Here is a 27,280-nt window from a genome sequence, read left to right as displayed (position 1 = left end):
TCAGTGATGCTGTTGGACAGAAAATCACATCAAGGATATACAGTGTATACAAAAAGGTGCCGGAAAAGGGCCAGTAACATCATGAAGGATGCCACCCACTCTGCTCATTACTGTTTGTTCCACTCCCTTCAGGGAGGATGCTGCATAGCATCCACACCAGAACCACCAGACCAAAAACAGTTACTTTCCCCAAACAGTAAGGCTGATCAACACCTCCACCCACTAACCCACCCCTCCACATCCCCAACCACCACTACTTTATCATTTCCTGTCAGTCACCTTATGTACAGACACTCCTGTGCCTAGTGTCACTTTATGGACATAGAATCAGTTTATGTACAGGTATATAAGCTATCTTATGTACTTATATTTATTGTGTTTTTATTATTATTGTATCTTTATCTTACTGTTTTTTTTGTGCTGCTCTGGATCTGGTATCTGTTGTAACAATTATTTTGTTCTTTACACTTTTCTACTGTAAATGACTTTAAATAAACTTGAATCTTGAAGACTGCAGGTGCTGGAATCTAGAGCAACAGACAGGCTGCTGGAGGAACTCAGTGGCTTGGGCAGGCTCTATGGAGACAAAAGGATGGTTGGTGTTTCAGGTTGTTGCCCTGCATTGGAACTAAAGGGAGAGTGAAGATATTTGTTATTTAGAGGAGAGATTGAGGGGTGACATGATGGCCCATGGTGACAGGTGGACCCGGGAAGGGGTGAGGGATGATGGCAGAAGGAGCTAAGTGGGGGAGGGGTGGGTGAAGGTGGAGACAGAGACTGAAGAGCAACATGTGGGGAAACAAAGGCTCACAATGCTAGAAACTGATAAGTAGGGGTGGTGATAATGATGTGGCCTAATTCAATTTAGAGGAAGAACACCACATTTTCTGTCTGGGTAGCCTCCAATCTGATGGCATGTTTCTCCATTTCTGGCAACTTCTCCCCCTCACTTACCCTTTGTCTCTTTTTTCATTCCCCATTCTGGTTACCCTCTCACCCTCTTCTCACCTGTCCATCACCTCCCTCTGATTCCCATTCTCCTTCCCTTTCTTCCATTGTCCTTTGTCCTGCTAGATTCCTCCTTCTTCAGCCCTTTACCCTTTCCACCTATCACCTCCCAGTTCCTCTCATAATCCTCCCTCGCCCAGCCACACACCTGCCTTCCCCCTCACATGGCCTCATCTATCACTTGCAAGCTTGTATTCCTATCGTCTTCCCACCACCATGAAAGTTCTTGGCCCAAAATGTTGACTGTTTATTCCCATCCATAGATGCTGTATGAACTGCTGAGTTGTTCCAGAATTTTGTGTATCTTACTCAAGTTGCCCAGCAAGTTGTCCAGATGACAGGCAAATGGAACCAGATGGGGGAGGAGATATGATGGGTAAAGTGTGTGGGTGTTAGATAGACGGAACAGGTTGTGGGATGGGGAACATAAATAGGTGATGGGTGAGGGAAGGTATTGGAAAGGAAACAAAAGAGGGAGGAGCAGAGGTAGGTAGGAAGGAGAGGTGGAGATGATGACCCAAAAGGAGAGTTAAATTGACCTGGACACCAAGTTACTTACCCTATGCCGATGGAAAGTATTGGCTAAAAGTCTTGACCGTGTTTTCCTCTCCATTGATGCTGCCTGATCTGCTGAGTGCCATCAGCATTTTGTGTGTGTTGCTCTATATTTCCAGCATCTTATGTTTGAGCTACTTACCCTACTGTTTTCCTTTTGTGTCTATCTGAAAGAGCAGTCAAGGTCTTGGTTTAAACTTTCATCCAAAATCTCCACACATTGGAACACCTTACTGCTGTCCTGGGATTTCAGCCGAGATTTTAGGCTTAAGTGTCCACATTAAAATTTGAAGCCTTTGCCTTACAAAAGGTGAGGGTGAAATCAACTGAGCCAGGGCTGACTCTATCCTTTCTGCCGATTGTATCTTTTAAATAGAGGGAGCCAACAGGTGCCATCCGTATCTGAATAAGGGTCATAAAATAATCTAAGTATCAAAGTAAAATTTATTATCAAAGTACACATATATCACCATATACTATCTTGAGGTTCATTTTCTTGCAGGCATTGACAGGAAAATAAAGAAATCCAATAGAATTTATGAGGAAAAACTATACATGAAGACTGACAAACATCCAGTGTGCAAAAGAAGGCAAACTGTGAAATAAAAAAAGATAATCTGAGAACATAGGTTATAAAGAGTCCTTGAAAGTGAGTCTGTAGGTTGTAGAATCAGTTTAGAGTTGTGATGAGTGAAGTTTGCCATGCCAGTTCAGAATCCTGATGGTTGTCAGGTAATAACTGTTCGTGGACATAGTGGTGTGGGACCCAAGGCTATTGTACCTCCTGCCCAATGGTAGTTGTAAGAAGAGAGCATGGCCCAGGTAGTGGGGATCCTTAATGACTGATGCTGCTTTCTTGTGGCAGTGCTGTGTGTAAATGATATCCAAATTTAAACCAGATACCAGGCTGAAGGCCTCTTGAACCATCTGACTTTAGCCCTCTGCCTTAAATCAGTTTAATTCAGGACCAAGCAAAGAGCTTGTGTTGAGCAGTTTCCATATGAACTCTGCCATGGATAGTCCCAAGCCCAGCTGGGAAAGGAGGAGGGTTGGGCGTAGAGCTAGGGACCCCAGCTTGTAAAAAAACCCAGTGTGACAGAAATGGCAACAGAAGCTCCAAAGACCTCATCCCTGGGGGAGGAAGGATCTTCGAAGATGGATTATACCTGAGAACAAATGAAAAGACTGGCCCAGGACAGAAGACTCTGGCGAGCTGTTGTTGGTGACCTATGCTTAAGAAGAAGTTGTTTCCATTTGCTTTGCATTGATTAGAAAGGAAAAATGTCTTTGAAGTGACATTCTGCATACCAGCTAACACTGTGTATCATCTTCAGCCAAGCAAAAACAAATCAGCTGGACAACAGGCAGCTGAGCGCTTTGCAACAGGCAGTAACAGAATTTAAAATTACCACCCACTTCCCCATAAATTGACATTAAAAATATATATAGTCTGTAATCTGCAATGCAACAAGTCTTTTATTTCTTCTCCCCGCATGTAATTTCATAGTTTCCAGTTCACTTGTATTAAATATTTTATTGCAGATTCAAGGTTATGAATTTCTTTGAAATATACTCATGCCATTCCACAGGTCATCCCCATTTCAAAGAAAACTTGCAAAGGAAGAGATAAACAACAGGAATTCTGCAGATGCTGGAAATTCAAGCAACACACATCAAAGTTGCTGGTGAATGCAGCAGGCCAGGCAGCATCTCTAGGAAAAAGAAGAGATACACTAGTTGTAATGTTTGTTTTCAGTCCCAGCAGCAGAATCTCCTAACCATTTTCCTTCAGACTTAATCTACAGTCTCCTGTTACAGTCCTGTGCTATTTGGTTAATATTTTTAAAATCACTACCCTGATAAGTTAGAAGTATCCATTTAGAACCCACTCGTCTTTAAAAATTCCCTTTGGATTGGATGTTGTCATGAATGAAATAATCGGTATGCAAATAAAAGATGAGGGAATTCACAACACTTCAAACTATTTTCCCGTTTTACCAGATTTCTGATTAACACACAGTACATGAAGGGGCTTGAAGCTGAGATAGAGGTGATACAGAATGGAAGCTGTCTTTTCTGCCCAACTCATCCTATTTGGCTGTTTTTGCCCCATATCCTTCTAAACCTCTCCTATCCATGTACTTATCAAGTATCAAGGATGTAATGTTGAGACTTTACAAAGCACTGGTGTATTGGAGATTTGAGAGTAGTTTTATCTTGGAAAGCATAGGCTGAAACTGGAGAGTGTTCAATGTAGGTTCATGAAAATGATTGCAGGATTGCATGGCTTGTCATATGAAGAGTGTTTGATGGATATGAACCTGTATTCACAAGAATTCAGAAGAATGAGGTGAAAGTCTTTGATAGAGTGGATGTAGAGAGGATGTTTCCTATCGTGGGACACTCGAAGATCAGAAGATACAGCCTCAGAATAGAGGAGTATCCTTTCAGAATGGAGGTGAGGAGGAATTTCTTTAGCCAGAGAGTGGTGAGTCTGTGGAATTCTTTGCCACAGGCAGCTCTGGAGGCCAAGACTTTGTGTATATGTAAGGCAGAACTTGATAGATTCTTGATTGGTCAGGGCATGAAGGGATATGGGGAGAGGGCAGGAGGCTGAGGTAAATTGGATCAGTCATGATAAAATTGCGAAGCAAGCTCAATGGGCCAAACAGCCTAATTCTGCTCCTATATCTTATGATATGGTCTTTTGAATGTTCTTATTGTACCTGATTTGCCCGATGCCAGCCCCCTAGGTCTGAGTCGACATAGTAGTAGTAGTATTGTACCTGCCTCAATCACTTTCTCTAAAAGCTCATTCCATGTATGCATCTCCCTCTGTGTGAAGAAGTTCCCCTGAAGTCCTTTTTAAATCTCTCACATCTTATATTAAATCTATGTCCTCTAGATTTTGGTCCCTGTTCCCTGGAGTAAAAGAAAGAAACGTTGATGCATTATATTCACTCTATCTGTGCTTCTCACGACTTTAAGCAGCTCTGTAAGGTCACACTTCAGTCAGGCCCTTGAGCTCTGGCAACATCCTTGGGTGATGAGTACATAAAACTAGTGTCATAGAAAAGTACAGCACAGAAACAGGCCCTTTGGCCCATCTAGTCCATGCCAAATCTAATGGAATTTCCATGGTACATTGAAACTGAATTATTGGCTATGATGATGGTATCTGTAAGTCTTGAAGGACAATGGAATGTGGCACTGGAGTGAATTCTCCAGGTCACAAGCCTGGGCAAAAGGTATGGAGATCCTGGGAAGCCTGGTCATCAAGATCCCGCTCTTGGCCTCCCCGGTGTAGTCTAAAAGAAAGCGACATCCCGGGTGCCAGGGTTTGGGATGTCTCTGACGGGGTGCACGACATCTTGGTACGGGAGGGAAAGCCACCAGAAATGGTGATACATGTTGGTACCAATGACATAGGCAGGAAGAGGGATGAGGTCCTGAAGTGTGAGTTTCGGGAACTAAGCAGAAGGCTGAAGAACAGGACCTCAAGGGTGGCATTCTCAGGATTGCTGCCAGTGCTATGTGACAGTGATGGTAAGAATTGGAGGAGATGGCAGTTGAATGCGTGGCTGAGGAGTTGGTGCAGGGAGCAGGGTTTTAGATTTTTGGATCATTGGGATCTCTTCTGGGGAAGGTGGGACCTGTACAGATTGGATGGGTTGCACCTGAACTCGAGGGGGAGCAATATCCTTGCAGGTAGGTTTGCTAGCATGGTTCGGGAGGGTTTAAACTAATTTGCAAGGGGGATGGGACCCGGAGTGATAGAGCAGTGAAAGAAGTGCATGGAGTAAAGCCAGATCTAACATATAGAGAGGCTTTGAGGAAAGAGAAGCAGAATAAACAGTGTAAAGGTAGTAAGGTAGAAGGGCTGATGTGTGTGTACCTCAATGCAAGAAGCATCAGGGACGAAGGTGATGAACTGAGAGCTTGGATACATACATGGAATTATGATGTAGTGGCCATGACAGAGACTTGGCTGGCACCAGGGCAGGAATGGATTCTCAATATTCCTGGATTTCAGTGCTTTAAAAGGGATAGAGGGGGGGAAAGGGGAGGAGGGGTGGCATTACTGGTCAGGGATACTATTACAGCTACAGAAATGGTGGGTCATGTAGCAGGATCCTCTTTTGAGTCAGTATGGGTGGAAGTCAGGAACAGGAAGGGAGCAGTTACTCTATTGGGGGTATTCTATAAGCCCCCTGGTAGCAGCAGAGATACAGAGGAGCAGATTGGGAGGCAGATTTTGGAAAGGTGCAAAAATAACAGGGTTGTTATCATGGGTGACTTTAACTTCCCTAATATTGATTGGCACCTAATTAGTTCCAGGGGTTTAGATGGGGCAGAGTTTGTTAAGTGTGTCCAGGACGGATTCCTGTCAAAGTATGTGGACAGGCCGACTAGGGGGAATGCCATACTAGATCTAGTACTAGGTAATGAACCAGGTCAGGTCACAGATCTCTCAGTGGGTGAGCATCTGGGGGACAGTGACCACTGCTCCCTGACCTTTAGCATTATCATGGAAAAGGATAGAATCAGAGAGGACAGGAACATTTTTAATTGGGGAAGGGAAAATTATGAGGCTATGAGGCTATAAGGCTAGAACTTGTGGGTGTGAATTGGGACTACACATTAAAGTTGCTGGTGAACGCAGTAGGCCAGGCAGCATCTCTAGGAAGAGGTACAGTCAACGTTTCTGGCCGAGACCCTTCGTCAGGACTAACTGAAAAAAGAGATAGTAAGAAATTTGAAAGTGAGAGGGGGAGGGGGAGATCCAAAATAATAGGAGAAGACAGGAGGGGGAGGGATGGAGCCAAGAGCTGGACAGTCGATTGGCAAAAGGGATATGAGAGGATCATGGGACAAGAGGCCCCGGGAGAAAGAAAAGGGGGAAGGGGAGAAAACCCAGAGGATGGGCAAGGTGTATAGTGAGAAGGACAGAGGGAGAAAAAGGAGAGAGAGAGAGAGAAAGAATGTGTATATATAAATAAATAACGAATGGGGTACGAGAGGGAGATGGGGCATTAGCGGAAGTTAGAGAAGTCAATGTTCATGCCATCAGGTTGGAGGCTACCCAGATTGAATATAAGGTGTTGTTCCTCCAACTTCCTGAGTGTGGCTTCATCTTTACAGTAGAGGAGGCCGTGGATGGACATGTCAGAATGGGAATGGGACGTGGGATTAAAATATGTGGCCACTGAGAGATCCTGCTTTCTCTGGCGGACAGAGCATAGGTGTTCAGCGAAACAATCTCCCAGTCTGCGCCGGGTCTCGCCAATATATAGAAGGCCACATCGGGAGCACCGGACACAGTATATCACCCCAGTGTCGCCTCACTTGGAAGGACTGTCTGGGGCCCTGAATGGTGGTAAGGGAGAAAGTGTGAGGCCATCTGTAGCACTTGTTCCGCTTACAAGGATAAGTGCCAGGAGGGTGATCGGTGGGGAGGGATGGGGGGGACGAATGGACGAGGGAGTCGCGTAGGGAGCGATCCCTGTGGAAAGCAGAGAGAGGGCGGGAGGGAAAGATGTGCTTAGTGGTGGGGTCCCGTTGGAGGTGTGAATTGGGATGATGTTTTTGCAGGGAAATGTACTATGGACATGTGATCGATGTTTAGAGATCTCTTGCAGGATGTTAGGGATAAATTTGTTCTGGTGAGGAAGATAAAGAATGGTAGGGTGAAGTCAGGTGGAAGAAGGCAGTACACATGAGGTTTAGGAAGCAAGGATCAGATGGGTCTATTAAAGAATATAGGGAAGCAAGAAAGGAGCTTAAGAAGGGGCTGAGAAGAGCAAGAAGGGGGCATGAGAAGGCCTTGGCAAGTAGGGTAAAGGAAAACCCCAAGGCATTCTTCAATTATGTGAAGAACCAAAAGATGACAGGAGTGAAGGTAGGACCCATTAGAGATAAAGATGGGAAGATGTGCCTGGAGGCTGTGGAAATGAGCGAGGTCCTCAATGAATTCTTCTCTTCGGTATTCACCAATGAGAGGGAACTTGATGATGGTGAGGACAAAATGAGTAAGGTTGATGTTCTGGAGCATGTTGATATTAAGGAAGAGGAGGTGTTATAGTCATAGTCATAGTCATAGTCATACTTTATTGATCCCGGGGGAAATTGGTTTTCATTACAGTTGCACCATAAATAATAAATAGTAATAGAAGTTGGAGTTGTTAAAATACATTAGGATGGATAAGTGCCCGGGGCCTGATGGAATATTCCCCAGGCTGCTCCATGCGGCGAGGGAAGAATGCTGGCTAGGATCTTTATGTCCTCGTTGTCCATGGGCATGGTTCCGGGGGATTGGAGGGAGGCGAATGTTGTCCCCTTGTTCAAAAAAGGTAGTAGGGATAGTCCGGGTAATTATAGACCAGTGAGCCTTACGTCTGTGGTGGGAAAGCTGTTGGAAAAGATTCTTAGAGATAGGATCTATGGGCATTTAGAGAATCATGGTCTGATCAGGGACATTCAGCATGGCTTTGTGAAGGGCAGATTGTGTCTAACAAGCCTGATAGAGTTCTTTGAGGAGGTGACCAGGCATATAGATGAGGGTAGTGCAATGGATGCGATCTATATGGATTTTAGTAAGACATTTGACAAAGTTCCACACGGTAGGCTTATTCAGAAAGTCAGAAGGCATGGGATGCAGGGAAGTTTGGCCAGGTGGATTCAGAATTGGCTTGCCTGCAGAAGGCAGAGGGTCGTGGTGGAGGGAGTACATTCAGATTGGAGGATTGTGACTAGTGGTGTCCCACAAGGATCTGTTCTGGGACCTCTACTTTTCGTGATTTTTATTAATGACCTGGATGTGGGGGTAGAAGGGTGGGTTGGCAAGTTTGCAGACGACACAAAGGTTGGTGGTGTTGTAGATAGTGTAGAGGATTGTCAAAGATTGCAGAGAGACATTGATAGGATGCAGAAATGGGCTGAGAAGTGGCAGATGGAGTTCAACCCGGAGAAGTGTGAGTTGATACACTTTGGAAGGACAAACTCCAAGGCAGAGTACAAAGTAAATGGCAGGATACTTGGTATTGTGAAGGAGCAGAGGGATCTGGAGGTACATGTCCACAGATCCCTGAAAGTTGCCTCACAGGTGGGTAGGGTAGTTAAGAGAGCTTACGGGGTGTTAGCTTTCATAAGTCGAGGGATAGAGTTTAAGAATCGCGATGTAATGATGCAGCTCTATGAAACTCTGGTTTGGCCACACTTGGAGTACTGTGTCCAGTCCTGGTCGCCTCACTATAGGAAGGATGTGGAGCATTGGAAAGGGTACAGAGGAGATTTACCAGGATGCTGCCTGGTTTAGAGAGTATGCATTATGATCAGAGATTAGGGGAGCTAGGGCTTTACTCTTTGGAGAGAAGGAGGGTGAGAGGAGACATGATAGAGGTGTACAAGATAATAAGAGGAATAGATAGAGTGGATAGCCAGCACCTCTTCCCCAGGGCACCACTGTTCAATACAAGAGGACATGGCTTTAAGGTAAGGGGTTGGAAGTTCAAGGGGGATATTAGGGGAAGGTTTTTTTACTCAGAGAGTGGTTGATGCGTGGAATGCACTGCCTGAGTCAGTGGTGGAGGCAGATACACTAGTGAATTTTAAGAGACTACTTGACCGGTATATGGAGGAATTTAAGGTGGGGGCTTATATGGGAGGCAGTGTTTGAGGGTCGGAACAACTTTGTGGGCCGAAGGGCCTGTAATGTGCTGTACTATTCTATGTTCTGTGTTCTATGAAGTAATGCGTTTAGCACCAGCTTGGCTGCAGGGACTGTCGGAAGGATGTTCAGTGTCGTCCAGCTGCATTAGGGGCACCACTCCGGATTTTTTGTACGGGTTTACTCCCACAGCCTTTGTCTCTCCCGAGGCTGCTGACAAGGTTGTGAGGCTGCTTAACCATAGCTGGGGATCTGGTTCACAATGGTAAATATTGGCTATATTTACATTTAATATATAGACAATATATTTTTTAAGTGTTTCCATATGTGTGAAAAGGAAGGACTGTAAGTCAAAGAAATTCTACATTCCAAGGGATATTGAGAGGGGGAGACATGGCAGTTATTGAGGACAGAAAATGGTGGCTGCTCTTCAAGTGTATAAAAAATGTCAAGGGGTAAATTGGATACAGTGATATTCTTCAGAAGATTTATGAGGCATAAATCTTGTTGTGAAGCATGCATCTAAGGTTCGAAAGAGTAATTTCAAAAGAGATGTGAAGGGTAAATTGTTTTACACAGAGTGGTGGGTGTCTGGAATGAGCTGCCTGGGGTGGTGGTAGAGGCAGAAACATTGGAGACTTTTAAGAGATGTTTCGATAGACACATGAATGTGAGGAAAATGGAAGGTTATGGATGTTGTGTTAGCAGAAGAGATGAGTTTAGTTGGCCATTTGGTTATTAATTTAATTGGGTCAGCACAACATTGTGGGCTGAAGGGCTGGTTCCTGTGCTGCACTGGTCAATGTTCTATTGCCGTTTAATTATTGAAGGTGTTCACACAATATCGTAACCAACTCTCTTTGTAGTAAGGATGAGTGAGAAAGTGAAGGAGAAAAATAGAAGAATGAACATAAGCAAATCGTGGTCATCCTATACTAAAAATTACTTAAGTAAAGAGATGAAGCTCATTCCAGCAATAAGAGGTAGCCTATGAAATCCTCCACTATCACCGCTGCCCTTATCTGCATGTCTTCCCTCACCCCCTCCTCCTGCTATCCACCAGGAGTAGGGTTCCTCATCCGCACCCACCACCCCACTAACCTCCACGACCAGCACATAATTCTACGTAACTTCCACCATCCCTAAGGGATCCCACCACCAAGCACATCTTTCCCTCCCTCCCACTTGCTGCTTTCTGCAGGGATTGCTCCCTATGTGACTTCATTGTCCACACATTCTGTCTGGGTAGTCTCCAACCTGATGGCATGAACATTGACTTCTCGAACTTTTGGTAATTCTTCCCCCCCTCCAACCATTCCCCATTCCTGTTTCCCTCTCACACGTTATCTCCTTACCTGCCCATCAGCTCCCTCCCCCTTCCTGGAATTCTGCCCTCTCCTATCAGATTCCCCCTTCTCCAGCCCTTTATCTCTTTCACATCAACTTCCCAGCTCTTTACTTCACCCTTCCCCCTCTCCCAGTTTCACCTACCACATTGTAATTCTTCCTTCCCTCCCCCACCTCCTCCTCTGACCTCATCTTTTTTCTCCAGCTCGGCCCAAAACGTCGACTTTACTCTTTTCCATTGATGCTCCCTGGCCTCCTGAATTCCTCCAGCATTTTGTGTGTGTAGCCTATGAAATATTCAGGTTCAAGTGGTGTGGCACCTGCTGCAGCAAAACCAAGAAGCTTGTAGAAAATACAGAATCAGCCATTCTACAATTATTGAAAATTCACTGAACAATTATACACATATAAGTGATTGTTATAATATAAACTAGCAGAGAAAAGTTAAACCACGAGAAAAATAACAATTTTACACTCTAATGAACAGTCACCTTTTTGGGCCAGCATCCTTCACCAGAAAGAAAGAAATCAAGAAGATAGGAAGAAAGATGGCAGAAGTCAGAATAAAAGGGTGGGGAAGGGGGAGGAGCACAAACTGTGGTAGGTGGATCCAGATGAGAGGGGGAAAGATAGGTGGTGGAGATTTAATGGTGGAAGTAGATAAATTGTTGAAAAGGAAATGCTTGCAGGGCCTTTGGAAAAGAGTAGAGCTGCTTGAATGACTCTTTAAGAGCTGACACAGGTAGAATGGACAGAACGGTGTTCTCTGACATAACACTGGTTAAAAATCAGGATATTGTTTGATGTGGGTGACATTTTCCCAATTACTTTTTTAAATGTGTGGTTTACTTTTTGATTCTCTTTCAATAGTGAGCATTGTGCACCAGCCAGCTGTTCCAGTTGTGCTGTTTGGAAAAGCTGAGCGTGTTCCAAATGTGCAATGTTCAAATGATGTACTTTGTTCACTTTACAGTGCCTTGTAAGTGTAATCATTACGTTCAAGACTCTTAAACGGAACACCCAAGAACTTAGCATATCACTTAAATACAGATGTCTTTGTTTCTTTAATTTCAGAAGGCCGCCCAAACTACCTTTGTCCCTGATAAATTCTACCCCTCTGAGTTCACTGTTATTCGTTCTTTCCTCTCAGCTGACAGTGAAGCAAAGAAAGGGATTATACTGCAGTGTCTGTCTGACCTCGCCTCCACTGTCCTGTATAAAAAATACTGCTTGCATGATTATATTCTCAAAATGATAATACTAAAAGGTCACCCAATAGAAGTTTATAGATGTATGAATAAAGTTGCATAGAATTTGTCTAATATTTGGAATTTAGATTTTCAAAAGAATGTACCACATAAAAGGTTTTTGAACAAAGTAGGAGTTCATGGCATTCGGCCTAAAGATATTATACAGGCCAAGAATTGGCACAGTGGAGAGGCAGAGAACATAGAACATTATAATATGAACAAGCTCTTCAGCCCATCATGCCTGTGCTGACTAGCTTGCATGCCATATCTGGCTGCATATTACCCATATCCCTTCATTCCCTGTCTACTCAAGGCCTTATAAATTTTGCTTTTGTATCTGCTCCCACTACTTTCCCGGGCAGCATGTTCCAGTACAATTAAATGAGTAAATTTCAGGACTAATCGTGCGATACAGCAGGGGTCAGTGCTGTCGCTTCCATAAAACCATAAAATGTGGAGCAGAGTTAGGCCATTTGGCCCATTGGGTCTGTTCTGTCATTCCATCATGGCTGATTTATTATCCCTCTGAACTGCATTCTCCTGCCCTCTCCCCATAATCTTTGATGCCCTTACTAACGAAGAACCTATCAACTTCTGCTTTAAATATATCCAATCACCTAGCTTCTGCTTTCTGAGGCTGTGCCCACCAGTCCAATCTTTTCCCACCGTTGAAAGTGTCCTCTCCGCATCCACTCTATCTAGATCTTTCAATATTCATTAAGGTTCAGTGAGATCTCCCCTCAGTCTTCTAAACTCCAGCAAGTACAGGCCCAGAGCCATCAAACACTCCAAATACGTTAATCCTTTCATTTCCGAGGTAATTCTCTTGAACCTCCTCTAAACTCTCTCCAATGCCAGCTCATCCATTCTTAGATAAAGGGCCCAGAGTTGCTCACAATACCCCAAGTGCAGTGTGACCATTGCCATGTAAAGCCTCAGCATTATATCCTTGCTTTTATATTCTGTCCTCTCAAAATCTAATATTTCATGCTGTACTACCCTTAAGATTCTAAGAGATAGCAATACCATTTGTTAAGCCACTCCAATCGTGGCAAGTTCCACATGTTCACCATTCAAAGAGTTTTTTTGGAATTCCTTATTAGTGACAATTTGTATCTGTCCTTTGTTTTAGCTTTGTAAGTCATAGGAAAATTATTGAAAAAAATTCTGAGGGACAGAATTAATCTACCATTATTAACCTGGAGAGACTGGGGTTGATCATTCAGCAGGGGTTAATTAAGGGGTGAGCCTAACTCATACATGCTGTCCAAGGTGCCTACTTGAGTTAGTTCTATTGCTTGTATTTGGCCCCTATCCCTCTAAACCTCTCCAATCCATGTAATTCTCTATACGCTATTTAAAAGTTGTTGTAGTACATACTTTAATTACTTTCTCTGGCAGCTTGCTCCCTATCTGTAATGCCCTCCATGTGAACAACTTGCCTTTCAAGTCTCTTAACCTCCCCTCTCATTATGTGCTCTTGTTTTTGATTCCCTATCCCTGAGAAAATAGTCCCACCCTTTTCATCCTATCCAAATGATTATGCTTCCCATTTTTTGTTTGCTCCCTCTCTATGCATCTATTTTTCTAGAGTCATAGATTCATAGAACACTACAGCACAGAAACAGGACCTTTGGCCCATCTTGTCCATGCCAAACTATTCATCTTCCTAGTCCCATCGACTTACACCTGGACCATAGCCCTTCATATCCCTCCCAGTCATACTTATCCAAATTTCTTTTAAATGTGGAAATCTAACCTGCATCCACTACTTCCACTGGTAGCTTCTTCCACACTCTCACCACCCTCTGAGTAAAGAAGTTTCCCTTCAGGTTCCCCTTAAATATTCTACCTTTAATCCATGACCTCTAGTTCCAGTTTCATCTAACCTCAGTGTAAAAAACCTGCGTGCATTTACCCTATCTCTCATAATTTTGTATACCTCTATCAAATTTCCCCTCACTCTCCAATGCTCTTGCAAATAAAGTATAACTTATTTAACCTTTCCCTATACTTAGCTCTTCAAGTCCTGGCAAGATCCTTGTAAACTTTCTGTGCACTCTTTCAATCCTGTTTACATCTTTCCTGTTGGTAGGTGACCGAAACAGCACACAATTCTTCAAGTTAGGTCTCATCAATAACTTAGACAACTTCAACATAATATCCCAACTCCTGTACTCAGTACTTTGATTTATAAAGGCCAATGTGCCAAAAACCTTTTTTATGACCCTATAATAGAAACATAGAAAACCTACAGCACAATACAGGCCTTTCGGCCCACAAAGCTGTGCCAAATATGTTCTTACCTTAGAACTACCTAGGCTTACCCATAGCCCTCTATTTTTCTAAGCTCCATGTATCCATCCAGGTGTCTCTTAAAAGACCCTATCGTTTCCGCCTCCACCACCACCGCCGGCAGCCCATTCCACGCACTCACCCCTCTCTGCATTAAAAAATAACTTAGCAGACATCTCCTCTGTACCTACTTCCTAGCACCTTAAAACTATGCCCTCTCATGCTAGCCATTTCAGCCCTGGGGAAAAGCCTCTGACTATCCACACGATCAATGCCTCTCATCATCTTATACACCTCTATCAGGTCACCTCTCATCCTCCGTCACTCCAAGGAGAAAAGGCCGAGTTCACTCAACCTATTCTCATAAGGCATGCTCCCCAATCCAGGCGACATCCTTGTAAATAATATAGCAATCAATATTATCTGTTATTACCTTATGTAGTCTAGGTAATATTTGATACTGGTTTAAGATTAATTTTCCACCTTTTGATCCCAGCTCAGTATGTTTTCTATTGCAGATCCTCGGTGAGGTGATCTACCTTGCTGGGTATAGTGATACAGTTACTAAGGCTCTATGTATTTCCTGGACACATTCTAATTCCTGTTGCAAATACACAGTAATATAGTTGTCTATCAGCTAATTCTTTGATGTTGCCCAATTCCCAATGAATTATTAAATATATTTAATTGTACCTCCGCCATCTCTTCCCTAAATATTTTAAAATGCATGGATCAAAATGCAATCAATCACGACCAATGACTTTAATCCTGTCTGGGACTCGGTTTGTTTAACATTTCTCAACTTTTCAATAAGATTATGCCATTTCTAATCTTACCTTCTGATGTCATGTCCTCTTGGTACATTTTAAAGTTAAGATTTTAATTTTTCTTATGCTTATAATAACATAATAATCCTAGTCAGCCTATTGCCTTCATGTTGGTTCCCAGAAGAGGAATCCCATTCCTCCCTCTATATTTCCCTCCACCCCACAACATGGTCTCTCTCATATTGTTGGATCAATATTCATCCACAGGTTATTCAGAAGTCAAGAATGAGGCATTAAACTTGGTGGTTGTGACCATTTTATTAAGAGTTACAAGAACAAAGGAAAAACAAAGAAAAAAAAACAAGGAAAATGAAGCCATGTTTGTCACATACTCAGACTAGAGAGAACAACATTCCAGTGTAAAGTAGCCAGATTCAAGTGGCATGATATCTGCTGCAGAAAAACTAAGAAGCTACGGTTCCAAAAAGTATGACAGTTACAAAGAGTCAGTAATAATGGGGCGGCTTGGTAGTGTCGTGTTATATGGTGCTATTACAGTGCCAGCAACTCGAGTTCAATTCCTTCTGTTGTCTGTAAGGAGGTTGTGTGTTCAGTCAAAGCTGATTTACCTGAGCATGAATTCGGTATAGCTTTTACATTCTCAGTGATGAGATTACCAATAAAATGACATTTTGATAACAGAATAGTGGTTGCCAAAATACTTAATTAAGTAACACACTAGGTCCTGATTACAGAATAAAATGATTGTCTACAGGTCAAACAACAAATCCAATTTTCCATCACAACAATGGGCTCACACCATAACATAATTACTGAAGTTACTGAAACGTGAGTGTTGCCTCTGCTGCGTTCCATGTCTCTAGTTCCAAGGTTCCCTCTTACCACAGTAGTGCAATCCACATCCCTATTTACTAGTTATTAGCCCTCACTGTTCTTTCCCCATCATGAGAGATCCTCAGTGATATATATGCTGAGGACTTTAAAGCTGTTCACCCTCTTAAACCCAGATCTATTGCTGTCAATAGGGGTTAGCCTGTCTCCATTCCTCCTGTAGTCCACAACCAGCTAGAACATAGAACATAGAATAGTACAGCACAGTACAGGTCATTCGCCCACAATGTTGTGCCGACCCTTAAACCCTGCCTCCCATATAAACCCCCCACCTTAAATTCCTCCATATACCTGTCTAGTAGTCTCTTAAATTTCACTAGTGTATCTGCCTGCACCACTGACTCAGGCAGTGCATTCCACGCACCAACCACTCTCTGAGTAAAAAAAAACCTTCCACTAACATCCCCCTTGAACTTCCCACCCCTTACTTTAAAGCCATGTCCTCTTGTATTGAGCAGTGGTGCCCTGTGGAAGAGGCACTGGTTGTCCACTCTATCTATTCCTCTTAATATCTTGTATACCTCTATCATGTCTCCTCTCATCCTCCTTCTCTCCAAAGAGTAAAGCCCTAGCTCCCTCAATCTCTAATCATAATGCATACTCTCTAAACCAGGCAGCGTCCTGGTAAATCTCCTCTGTACCCTTTCCAATGCTTTCACATCCTTCCTATAGTGAGGCGACCAGAACTGGACACAGTACTCCAAGTGTGGCCTAACCACAGTTTTATAGAGCTGCATCATTACCTCATGACTGTTAAACTCTATCCCTCGACTTATGAAAGCTAACACCCCATAAGCTTTCTTAACTACCCTATCTACCTGTGAGGCAACTTTCAGGGATCTGTGGACATGTACCCCCAGATCCCTCTGCTCCTTCACAATACCAAGTATCCTGCCATTTACATTGTACTCTGCCTTGGAGTTTGTCCTTCCAAAGTGTACCACGTCACACATCTCCCAGTTGAACTCCATCTGCCATGTCTCAGCCCACTTCTGCATCCTATCAATGTCTCTCTGCAATCTTCGACAATCCTCTACACTATCCACACCACCAACTTTTGTGTCGTCTGCAAACTTGCCAACCCACCCTTCTACCACCGCATCTAGGTTGTTAATAAAAATCACGAAAAGTAGAGGTTCCAGAACCAATCCTTGTGGGACACCACTAGTCACAACCCTCCAATCCGAATGTACTCCTTCCACCACCACCCTCTGCCTTCTGCAGGCAAGCCAATTCTGAATCCACCTGGACAAACGTCCCTGGATCCCATGCCTTCTAACTTTCTGAATAAGCCTACTGTGTGGAACCTTGTCAAATGCCTTACTAAAATCCATGTAGATCACGTCCACTGCATTATCCTCATCTATATGCCTGGTCACCTCTTCAAAAAACTCTATCAGGCTTGTTAGACATGATCTGCCCTTCAGAAAGCCATGCTGACTGTCCCTGATCAGACCATAATTCTCTAAATGCCCGTAGATCCTATTTCTAAGAATCTTTTCCAACAGCTTTCCCACCACAGACGTAAGGCTCACTGGTCTGTAATTATCCGGACTATCCCTACTATCTTTTTTGAACAAGGGGACAACATTCGCCTCCCTCCAATCCTCCGGTACCATTCCCGTGGACAACAAGGACATAAAGATCCTAACCAGAGGCTCAGCAATCTCGTGGAGCAGCCTGGGGAATATTCCGTCAGGCCCCGGGGATTTATCCGTCCTAATGTATTTTAACAACTCCAACACCTCCTCTTCCTTGATATCAACATGCTCCAGAACATCAACCTCACTCATATTGTCCTCACTGTCATCAAGTTCCCTCTCATTGGTGAATACTGAAGAGAAGTATTCATTGAGGACTTCGCTCACTTCCACAGCCTCCAGGCATATCTTCCCACCTTTATCTCTAATTATCTTCACTCCTGTCATCCTTTTGTTCTTCACATAATTGAAGAATGCCTTGGGGTTTTCCTTTACCCTATTTGCCAAGGCCTTCTCATGCCCCCTTCTTGCTCTCCTCAGCCCCTTTTTAAGCTCCTTTGTTGCTACCCTATATTCCTCAATAGACCCATCTGATCCTTGCTTCCTAAACCTCATTTATGCTGCCTTCTTCCACCTGACTAGATTCTCCACCTCACTTGTCACCCATGGTTCCTTCACCTTACCATTCTTTATCTTCCTCACCGGGACAAATTCATCCCTAACATCCTGCAAGAGATCTCTAAACATTGACCACATGTCCATAGTACATTTCCCTGCAAAAACATCATCCCAATTCACACCACCAAGTTCTAGCCTTATAGCCTCATAATTTGCCCTTGCCCAATTAAAAAATTTCCTGTCCTCTCTGATTCTGTCCTTTTCCATGATAATGCTGTAGGCCAGGGAGCTTCTTTGTTTTTGCGACATTGGGGGAAAGGTTTTCTTGACATCACTGTGTGAGGGTGATGGATTCTTCTCTGTACGTTGACTCATTATTATTTGAGATTAGGCCAATCATTGTAGTATCGTCAACAAATTTAATTAGCAGATTGGAGCTGTGAGTGGTGATACAGTCATAGGTATACAAATAGTAAAGGAGGCGTTAGGACACAGCCCTGAGGGACACCTGTGTTGAGGGTCACCTGGTTCACATAAATGATGTTTGGATATACATCCACCATTGTAGGTTGGTCTGTACTCCATCTTTCTGGAAGATTATTGATGCTGCATACAAAATAATTACAAAACATAAATACAAAGTTCCAAGAACTTTTTGCCTCAAAACTGTCCTGTTTGCTCTTTAACTTCAAACTCTGGCATGTAAGCAGCTTTATTCACTCCACTACTTCAGCTACCAAGGTTCTAAACCATGAATGTACTCCCTAGGCCTTTCTTCCTGTCAGATTTCCTAATGCTTCCAACTTTGTCCACCTGTTCTGATATCTTCTCAAGTAGAGCATTGTCAGATCTTGTTTGGCATTTTCTTGAGCTGTGCTGTGGGGAGGTTTCTGATGTTCTACAAATGGAAACTCTTCAGGGACGTGTAATTCTTAGAAGTGACCATGGCTTCAGTACGCACTAGATAGGATAGGAGAGACAAGGGGAAAGGGGAAAGAAAGCGTACAAAAAGTATGGATACAGCCCAGTCTGTCACAGGAAATGCCCTCCCCACTGAGCACATGTACACGGAGCGCTGCCATAAGAAAGCAGCATCTATCATCAAGGACGCCCACCATCTAGGCCAGGCTGGCTTCTTGCTGCTGCTTTCATGAAGGATGTACAGGTGCCTCAAGCCCCTCAACTCCAGGTTCAGAAACAGTTACTACCTTTCACCCATCATTATTTTTCATCAATCTCATGATTATTTTTATATTTGCTTCAACGTCCTACCACCCCTGAGCACTGACTTATTGACACAATGCCTGGCCCAGGTGCGTAGCTTCATCTATTGGTGGAGTGCAAGAACACTCCCCAAACTTTACATCTGTTAAACTTGTTGGTTGGAGAAACATTGTGAATGCACCAGTGCATTCCCAGCTAGTGAGAATTACATTAGAAATTGTTCATTTGGGAAATTGTGTCTCGTGTGTGTATTCTAATGTGGTCCAGATAGACATAGTCCAGCAACTTGCACTCTGTATTTGGAAATAGCGTTTATTGAAAGGCCTAGATAGAGTGGACGTGGAGTGAAATTTTCTATTTGTGGGAAAGTCAAGGACCAGACAGCAGATGGAATTTCTTTGGCCATAGGGTGGTGAATCTGTGGAATTCATTGGCACTGGCGGCTGTGGAGGCCAATTCATTAGCTATATTTAAAGTGCAGGTTGATAGGTTCTTGATTAGTCAGGGCATTAAAGATTACAGAAAGAAGGCAGGAGAATGGAATTGAGAGGGATAACAATTCAGCCATGATGGAATGATAGACCAGACTCGATAGGCATTCCTGCACACACCCTACCCCTCCACCTATCATTTGCAAACTTTGCCACAAAGCCATCAATTCCATTATCTGAAATCATTGATAAACAATGTGAAAAGTAGCAGTCCCAATACTGACCCCCGAGGAACACCACTAGTTACTGGCAGTCAACTAGAAAAAGCCCCCTTTATTCCCACTCACTGCCTCCTGCCTGTCAGACATTCCTCTGTCCATGCTAGTATCTTTCCTGTAATGCCTCTGGATTTTATCTTGTTTTGCAGCCTTAGGTACGGCACCTTATCAAATGCCTTCTGAAAATCCAAGTAAATGACATCCACTGCCTCTGCATTGTCCACCCTGCTTGTTACTTCCTCGAAGAACTCTTAACAGATTTGTCAGGCAAGATTTCCCTCTACAGACAATAGGCTGACTTTGTCTTATTTTATCATTAGTCTCCAAGTACCTCAAAACCTCATCCTTAATAATAGACACCAATATTTTCCCAACCACTGAGGTTAGGCTAACTGGCCTAGAATTTCCTTTCTTCTTAAAGAGTGGAGTGACATTTGAATCTTCCATTCCTCCAGGACCATGCCAGAATCAAGTGATTCTTGAAAGATCATAACCAATGCATCTACTAGTGTCTTCCACAATGAAGACAGATGCAAAGTACTTATTAAGTTCATCTGCCGTTTCTTTGTCTCTCTTTACTACCTCACCAGCATCATTTTCCAGTGGTCTAATATCAACTCTCACCTCCCTTTTACTCTTTATTTAACTGAAAAAAAAATGTTGGTATCCTACTTTATATTATTGGAGCAACACACACAAAATGCTGGTGAACGCAGCAGGCCAGACAGCATCTATAGGAAGAAGCACAGTTGACGTTTCAGGCTGAGACCCTTCATCAGGACTAACTGAAAGAAGAGATAGTAAGAGATTTGAAAGGGGGAGGGGGAGGTCTGAAATGATAGGAGAAGACAGGAGGTGGAGGGGATAGAACCAAGAGCTGGAAAGTTGATTGGCAAAAGGGATACAAGGCTGGAGAAGGGAGAGGATCTTGGGACAGGAGGCCTAGGGAGAAAGAAAGGGGGAGGGGAGTGCCAGAGGAAGATGGAGAGCAGGCAAGGAGTTATTACAAGAGGGACAGAGAGAGAAAAAAGAGAGAGAGAAAGGGAAAAATAATAAATAAATAAATAGATAAAGAAAGAAAGAATGGGGTAAGAACGGAAGGAGGGACATTAACTCAAGTTAGAGAAGTCAATGTTCATGCCATCAGGTTGGAGGCTACCCAGAGGGAATATAAGGTGTTGTTCCTCCAACCTGAGTGTGGCTTCATCTTGACAGAGGAGGCCATGGATAGACATATCAGAACGGGGATGGGGCGTGGAATTAAAATGTGTGGCCACTGGGAGATCCTGCTTTCTCTGGCGGACAGAGTGTAGTAATTCAGCGAAACGGTCTCCCGGTCTGCGTCGGGTCTCACCAATATATAGAAGGCCGCTCTGGGAGCACCGAACACAGTATATCACCCCAGCCGACTCACAGGTGAAGTGTCGCCTCACCTGGAAGTCGTTCCACCAGCATTTTGTGTGTGTTGCTTGAATTTCCAGCATCTGCAGATTTCCTCGTGTTTGCGTTTTATGTTATTGGCTAGTTTTTCCTTGTATTTCATCTTTTCCCTTCTTACGGCTTCTTTAGTTGCCTTTTTGTTGGATTTTAAAAGCTTCCCAATCATCCAACTTCCCACTTACTTTTGCTACCTTTCCTTGACTTTCATGTTATCCTTAACTTCCCTTGTCAGCCACGATTGCCTACCCCTGCCATTTGAGAACAACTTCTTCTGTGGGACATATATATCCTCTGCCTTGTGAACTATTCCCGGAAACATCAAGCACCTCTGTTCTGCCATCATCTCCACCAGTATCCCTCTCCAGTCCACCTGGCAAGCTCTCTCTCAGGCCTCTATAATTCCCTTCTTTCAATTGCAATAGTGATACATCTGATTTGTGCTTCTCCCTCTCAAATTGCAATATGAATTCAATTATGTTATGATCACTGCCTCCTAAGGGTCCCTTTACCTTAAGTTCCTAATAAAATCTGGATTATTACACAACACCCAATATAAGATGGCCCTTTCCCTGAGTTGGCTCAAGCACAAGCTGCTCTAAAAAGTCATCTTGTAGGCATTCAACAAACTTCCTCTCTTGCGACCTGACACCAACCTGATTTTCCCAATCCCCTTGCATATTGAAGTGCACCATTACAAATGTGACATTACTTTTATTACATGCCCTTTCCAGCGCCCTTTGCAATCTCAACCCCTCATTTTGGCTACTACTTGGAGGCCTATATATGATTCCCATAATGTTTTTTTTCACCCTTGCAGTTTCTTAACTCCACCCACAAAGATTCAACATTCTCTGACCCTATGTCAGCTCTTTCTAAAGATGTAATTCTATCTCTGACCAACAGAGCCACACAGCGCCCATGCCTTCCTGCCTGTCCTTTCGATACAAACTACATCCTTTGATGTTAAGCTCCCAACTATGACCTTCTTTCGGCCACGACTCAGTGATGCCAATGTCATACTGACCGATCTCTAATTGTGCCACGAGTTCGTCCATCTTATTCTACATATTACGTACATTTAAATACAGCACCTTCAGTCCTGCATACTTTGTCCTTTTGAATTCTGCCTCTGTGGTACAATTTAACTCTTTGCTCTGTCTGCATTTGTACCCAATCATTAACCTTTCCTTCCTTACATTCATATTACACCCATCATCTACTTGTAAACCTGTTGGCTCATCCTCAGCTCTATCATACTGATTCCTCTTGTCAAAACTACCTTACATGAGTTTTGCTTGGCAATGATTCAAGACAAAAATGTTTTGCAAAGGCTTCTAATAAATCACATAATACTGTGAAAGCAGTTTAAGAGGGTTGTGCTCTTGCTTACAAGCTTTAGCACATTGTAGAAGCCCTCATAGCCATTAGGTTTGAATATTGGTAGTCATTACAGAGACTTCCAACTCTGACTACCTTCAAAAAATCTCCACTTTAGTTAGCATATCTAATTAATTAGCAATTAGCTTTATTGGTCATATGTGCATGAAACATACAGTGAAATGTGTTGTTTGTGTCAAATCAAATCAGCAATGATTGTTCTGGGGGCAGCCCGGAAGAGTCTCCATGCTTCCTGCACCAACATAGTATGCCCACAACTCACAACCCTAATCCGTACATCTTTGGAATGCAGGAGGAAATAGGAGCATCCAGAGGAATTCCACACAGTCATGGAGAGAACGTACAAATTCATTGCAGACAGCCGTGAGAGTTCAACCCTGCTCACTTGTGCTTTAATAGTGTTACACTAACCGCTACGTTACCATGCCACGTAGAAGACTATGCAGCATTAGAGGATTCTGAGCAAATGTATCTCCTTCCAGGGAAATGTATAACTGCTGGATGTCGGGGTGGGTGGGGAGTGGCAGGTTGCAGAGGGTAGAGGGGAGGCAAATTGGTGTGCAGAGTTTCAGGGTATAGGGCGACCCATTTAAATCTGAGATGCAGGAGAATTTCATCTCAAGTTCAAGTTTAATTGTCATTCAACCATACACACAAATGCAGCCAAACTAAATTGTGTTCCACAGGCCAAGGTGTAAAACTCAGTACCAACAGTCACACATAGCACAAAGCACATGTAGCAATAAAACGTACAGTCACACAAAAAAATAATATAGCCCAAGTCCCTGAGTGTCGTGGTCTGTAGATTGATGGTGTATGGGATGTTGTCCTGCTACGTTTCTGCAAGGTTGTGACTGTGTCGATTTCTCTGCTAAAAAAAAGCCATTTGAGACTGAATCGTTAAATATATTCAAGGCTGAGATCACAGGCTCTTTGGTTAATAGGAGAGTTGAAGGTTAGAGAGAGGAGAGCTGAAGCAGGGATCAAATCAGTATGATCTATTGGCTGGCAGAGCAGATCCAACTTGCCCTCTGAGCCACTCGTGTTCCTTATGTCCTTCTTGATTTAGCTGAATCCATAGATTAATAGAACTAAAGCATTACTTAAGGGAATACTGATGTCTTTAGGGAGCAAGCAGAACAGGATTAAGTTTAAATAGCTCGTGAAGAAAGCACATCAGTATGGAGGTGACAGGCTATGCTGAAAAGTTATTGTATCCATGAAGGTTCATCTATTTTAATATTGTTATTCAGGATGGGTACATTGAGAACTTCACTCACCTCAACACTGAACAGGTTCCACAACCTATGGACTCACTTTCATGGACTCTGCAACTCATGTTCTCAATATTATGTATCTATCTGTCTATTTTCGAATTTACGTAGTTGTCTTCTTTTGCCCACTGGCTGTTTGTGTGTAGTACTCAACTGATTCTATTGTATTTCTTTGTTCTGTTGTGAATGCCTGCAGAAAATGAATCTCAGGGTAGTATATGGTGACATGTATGTACTTTGATAATAAATGTACTTTGAACTTTGAGTGGGAGGTTTGGGTAGGTATATGGATGGGAGGTTTGGGTAGGTATATGGATGGGAGGTTTGGATAGGTATATGGATGGGAGGTTTGGATAGGTATATGGATGGGAAGTTTGGGTAGGTATATGGATGGGAGGTTTGGGTAGGTATATGGATGGGAGGTTTGGGTAGGTATATGGATGGGAGGGCTATGATCCGGGTGTGGGTCGATTGGGTGAGGCAGAATAACAGCTTGGCACAGACTAGATGGGCCAAAGGGCCTGTTTCTGAGCTGCAGTTTCTAAGACTATGGTCTATTATGATCTCTCAAGCTCTGGTGCTCACTTTCTTGTGATCTATCAGGATCCTGATGTGAGCTTGTGATCCAACGAGATCTGGTAATTACATCACCATCTGGAATTTCAAGTTGTCTTCATGCATAAACGTTAACAGTGGGGTTGCAGCCACACTAGACGTGATATATTTCGCAAAAAGCATTTGCTTTAAAGAACATTGGCATGTATATTCAACTTTCAAGATTGCTTAATGAGAAGTGTAAGGAGAATTAAATAATTGTTACTCCCGATACAATGCAGCACAAAAGATAAAGAACACAATAATAATAAAAACACAATAAATATAAATATACTGTATAAAATAGCTTATATACATAGACTGATTATATATCCATAGTGTGATGCTAGGTGACTGACTGGAAATGATAAAGTAGCGGTGGAGTTAGTGGGTGAAGGTGTTGATCAGCCTTACTGCTTGGGGAAAGAAACTGTTTTTGAGTCTGGCAGTCCTGGTGTGGATGCTGTGTAGCCTCCTCCCCAATGGGAGTGGGGCAAACAGTCTATGAGCGGGGTGGGAGGGATTCTTCATTTTGTGTGTGTGTGTGTGTGTACCTATGCTGCAATAAACCTTTCATTTATCTTTAAGGCTGGAATGGGTGGAGATCATTGAGCCTCGAACTCGAGAGCGTATGTACGCGAACCTCATCACTGGAGAATGTGTCTGGGATCCACCTTCTGGAGTCCGAATAAAGCGTACCAATGAGAATCAGTGGTGGGAGCTCTTTGATCCCAACACCTCTAGGTTTTATTATTACAATGCCACCACTCAGAGGACAGTCTGGCACAGGCCTCAGAACTGTGACATCATTCCGCTAGCCAAACTGCAGACATTAAAGCAGAACACTGACTCACCAAGCCGAGCTTCTGCCGACAACAGCCCTGGCCGCAGTAGCAACATCAGCAGAGAAGGGAGTACCAGCTCCTCACTAGAGCAGGAGCTGGAGGCCGATCGGACTCAAGAACAAGCACGGCCAAAACAAGCCCAGCAGATCATCGGGAAAGAGGATACGGAGAGGTAAGATTAAGAGCTCCAGTATGCTCTTTATGGTATGTGTATGCAGTTGCTGTTACGTACTCGTTCCACAAACTAACCAAGCCCTTCTACAGCTCGTTACCAAAATAATTTATGATAACTTGCCACTCAGTGAACAGAAGGTTGGTTTCTGTTTGGTTGTTGGAATGCATAAGATGAAGAACCGGATTTGGTAAGGGTTGACATTGGTTGTTGGACTGCATATGATAAAGGACCAGATAAATGTTGCCAGAAATACCTTTGGGTTAGGATGTGCTGAGGGTTAATATTGGCCACCAATAGTTGGGCTCACAGCCTTCCTCTATTTGATGGTAAGCGTGGTAGTTAACGGAAAGCTATTACAGCGTCAGTAACCCAGGTTCAAATCTGCCGCTGTCTGTAGGAGTAGGTATATTGTCCCCATGCGTAGTTCTTCTGGGTGCTTCCGTTTCCTCCTATGTTCTGAAGGTTAGATTGGTCACGTAGGTTTAATAGGGTGGATTAGGCTCATTGGGCAGTAAGTCTCTGATACAATGTTGTATCAGTAAATAAATATATTTTTTTAAATGGCTAAGTGTGAAAGCTGATGATACCTGTGCATTTAATTAGTTCATGCTTGGGACTCAGTCACATGTGCCAGTGAACAACTTCAGGAACTGATGTTATGCCACAGAGTGCATTTTTTGTGATGTTCTTTTGAGATACAACTCAGTATATCAGAAGCTGAAAGATGTGTAAGGGAACCCTGAGGATCAATGTAGATTTGTTTGCACAGGTTTCTTTTTTTAGTACAACTAGCTTTCCACAATAAGAGAATAATGTGAATTGGAGATGTCCACGAGGCAGTTTTTTACACAGGAGTGGTAGTTGTCTGGAATACATTGCCAGGGGAGGTGGTAGAAGCACATGCAATAGCAATGATGAAGATGCATTTAGGCAGATATATGAACACACATACAAAATGCTGGAGGAACTCAGCAGGTCAGGTAGCATCTGTGGAAATGAATAAGCAGTCGACGTTTTGGGCTGAGACCCTTCATCAAGACTGGAAAGGAAGGGGGAAGATGCCACAATAAGAAGGTTTGTGGGGGGGAGAGGAAGGAGGACAAGCTAGAAGGTGATAGGTGAAGCCAGATTGGTGGCGGAGGGGGAAAGATTTAAGAAACTGGGAGGTGATAGGTGTTAACTGTAGCGGGCTTGTGAAGAAGGAACCTGATGGAAGAGGAGAGAGTGGAGCATGGAATTGAAATGCTTAGCCACTGGGAAATCCTGGTTTTTGAGATAGAGCGGAGGTACAATATCTCCCGATGCAGGCTCCTCTTCATTGGTGAGACCTGATACAGGTCAGGGAACAGCTTTGTTGAGCACCTCCGCTCCATCCACAAAAAGTGAGATTTCTGGTGGCTAACTATTTTAATTCCTCTCCGCATTCCCATTCTGACTTGTTGGTCCATGGCCTCCTCTTCTGCCACAATGAGGCTCCTCTCAGGTTGGAGGAACAACTCCTCGTATTCCACCATGAACATTGATTTCTCCAACACAGTACTTTATTCCCCCTTCTCCTTCCCTCTTCTTCGATTCTGCGCTCTGGCTTCTTATCTCTTCTCCTCACCTGCCAGTCACCTCCCCCAGTTCCCCCCCTCCTTCCCTTTCTCCTATGGTCCACTCTCCTCTCCTATCAGATTCCTTCTTCTCCAACCCTTTACCTTTTACGCAAATCACTTCCTA

At 43.4% G+C, this 27,280-nt stretch overlaps 1 protein-coding gene across 1 annotated transcript in view; it reads left to right on the top strand.

Moving 5' to 3' along the window:
- Positions 1-27,280, top strand: part of arhgap39 (Rho GTPase activating protein 39) — a 682,545-nt gene that overhangs the window by 269,722 nt on the left and 385,543 nt on the right. Inside the window, 1 exon segment of the mRNA XM_072252088.1 lies at positions 25,127-25,484. Within this exon segment, the coding sequence (XP_072108189.1) occupies positions 25,127-25,484 (358 nt within the window).

Source organism: Mobula birostris, chromosome 3, assembly GCF_030028105.1.
Source record: "Mobula birostris isolate sMobBir1 chromosome 3, sMobBir1.hap1, whole genome shotgun sequence".
Classification (NCBI taxonomy): domain Eukaryota; kingdom Metazoa; phylum Chordata; class Chondrichthyes; order Myliobatiformes; family Myliobatidae; genus Mobula; species Mobula birostris.
This window is presented reverse-complemented; position numbering and strand designations above follow the sequence as displayed.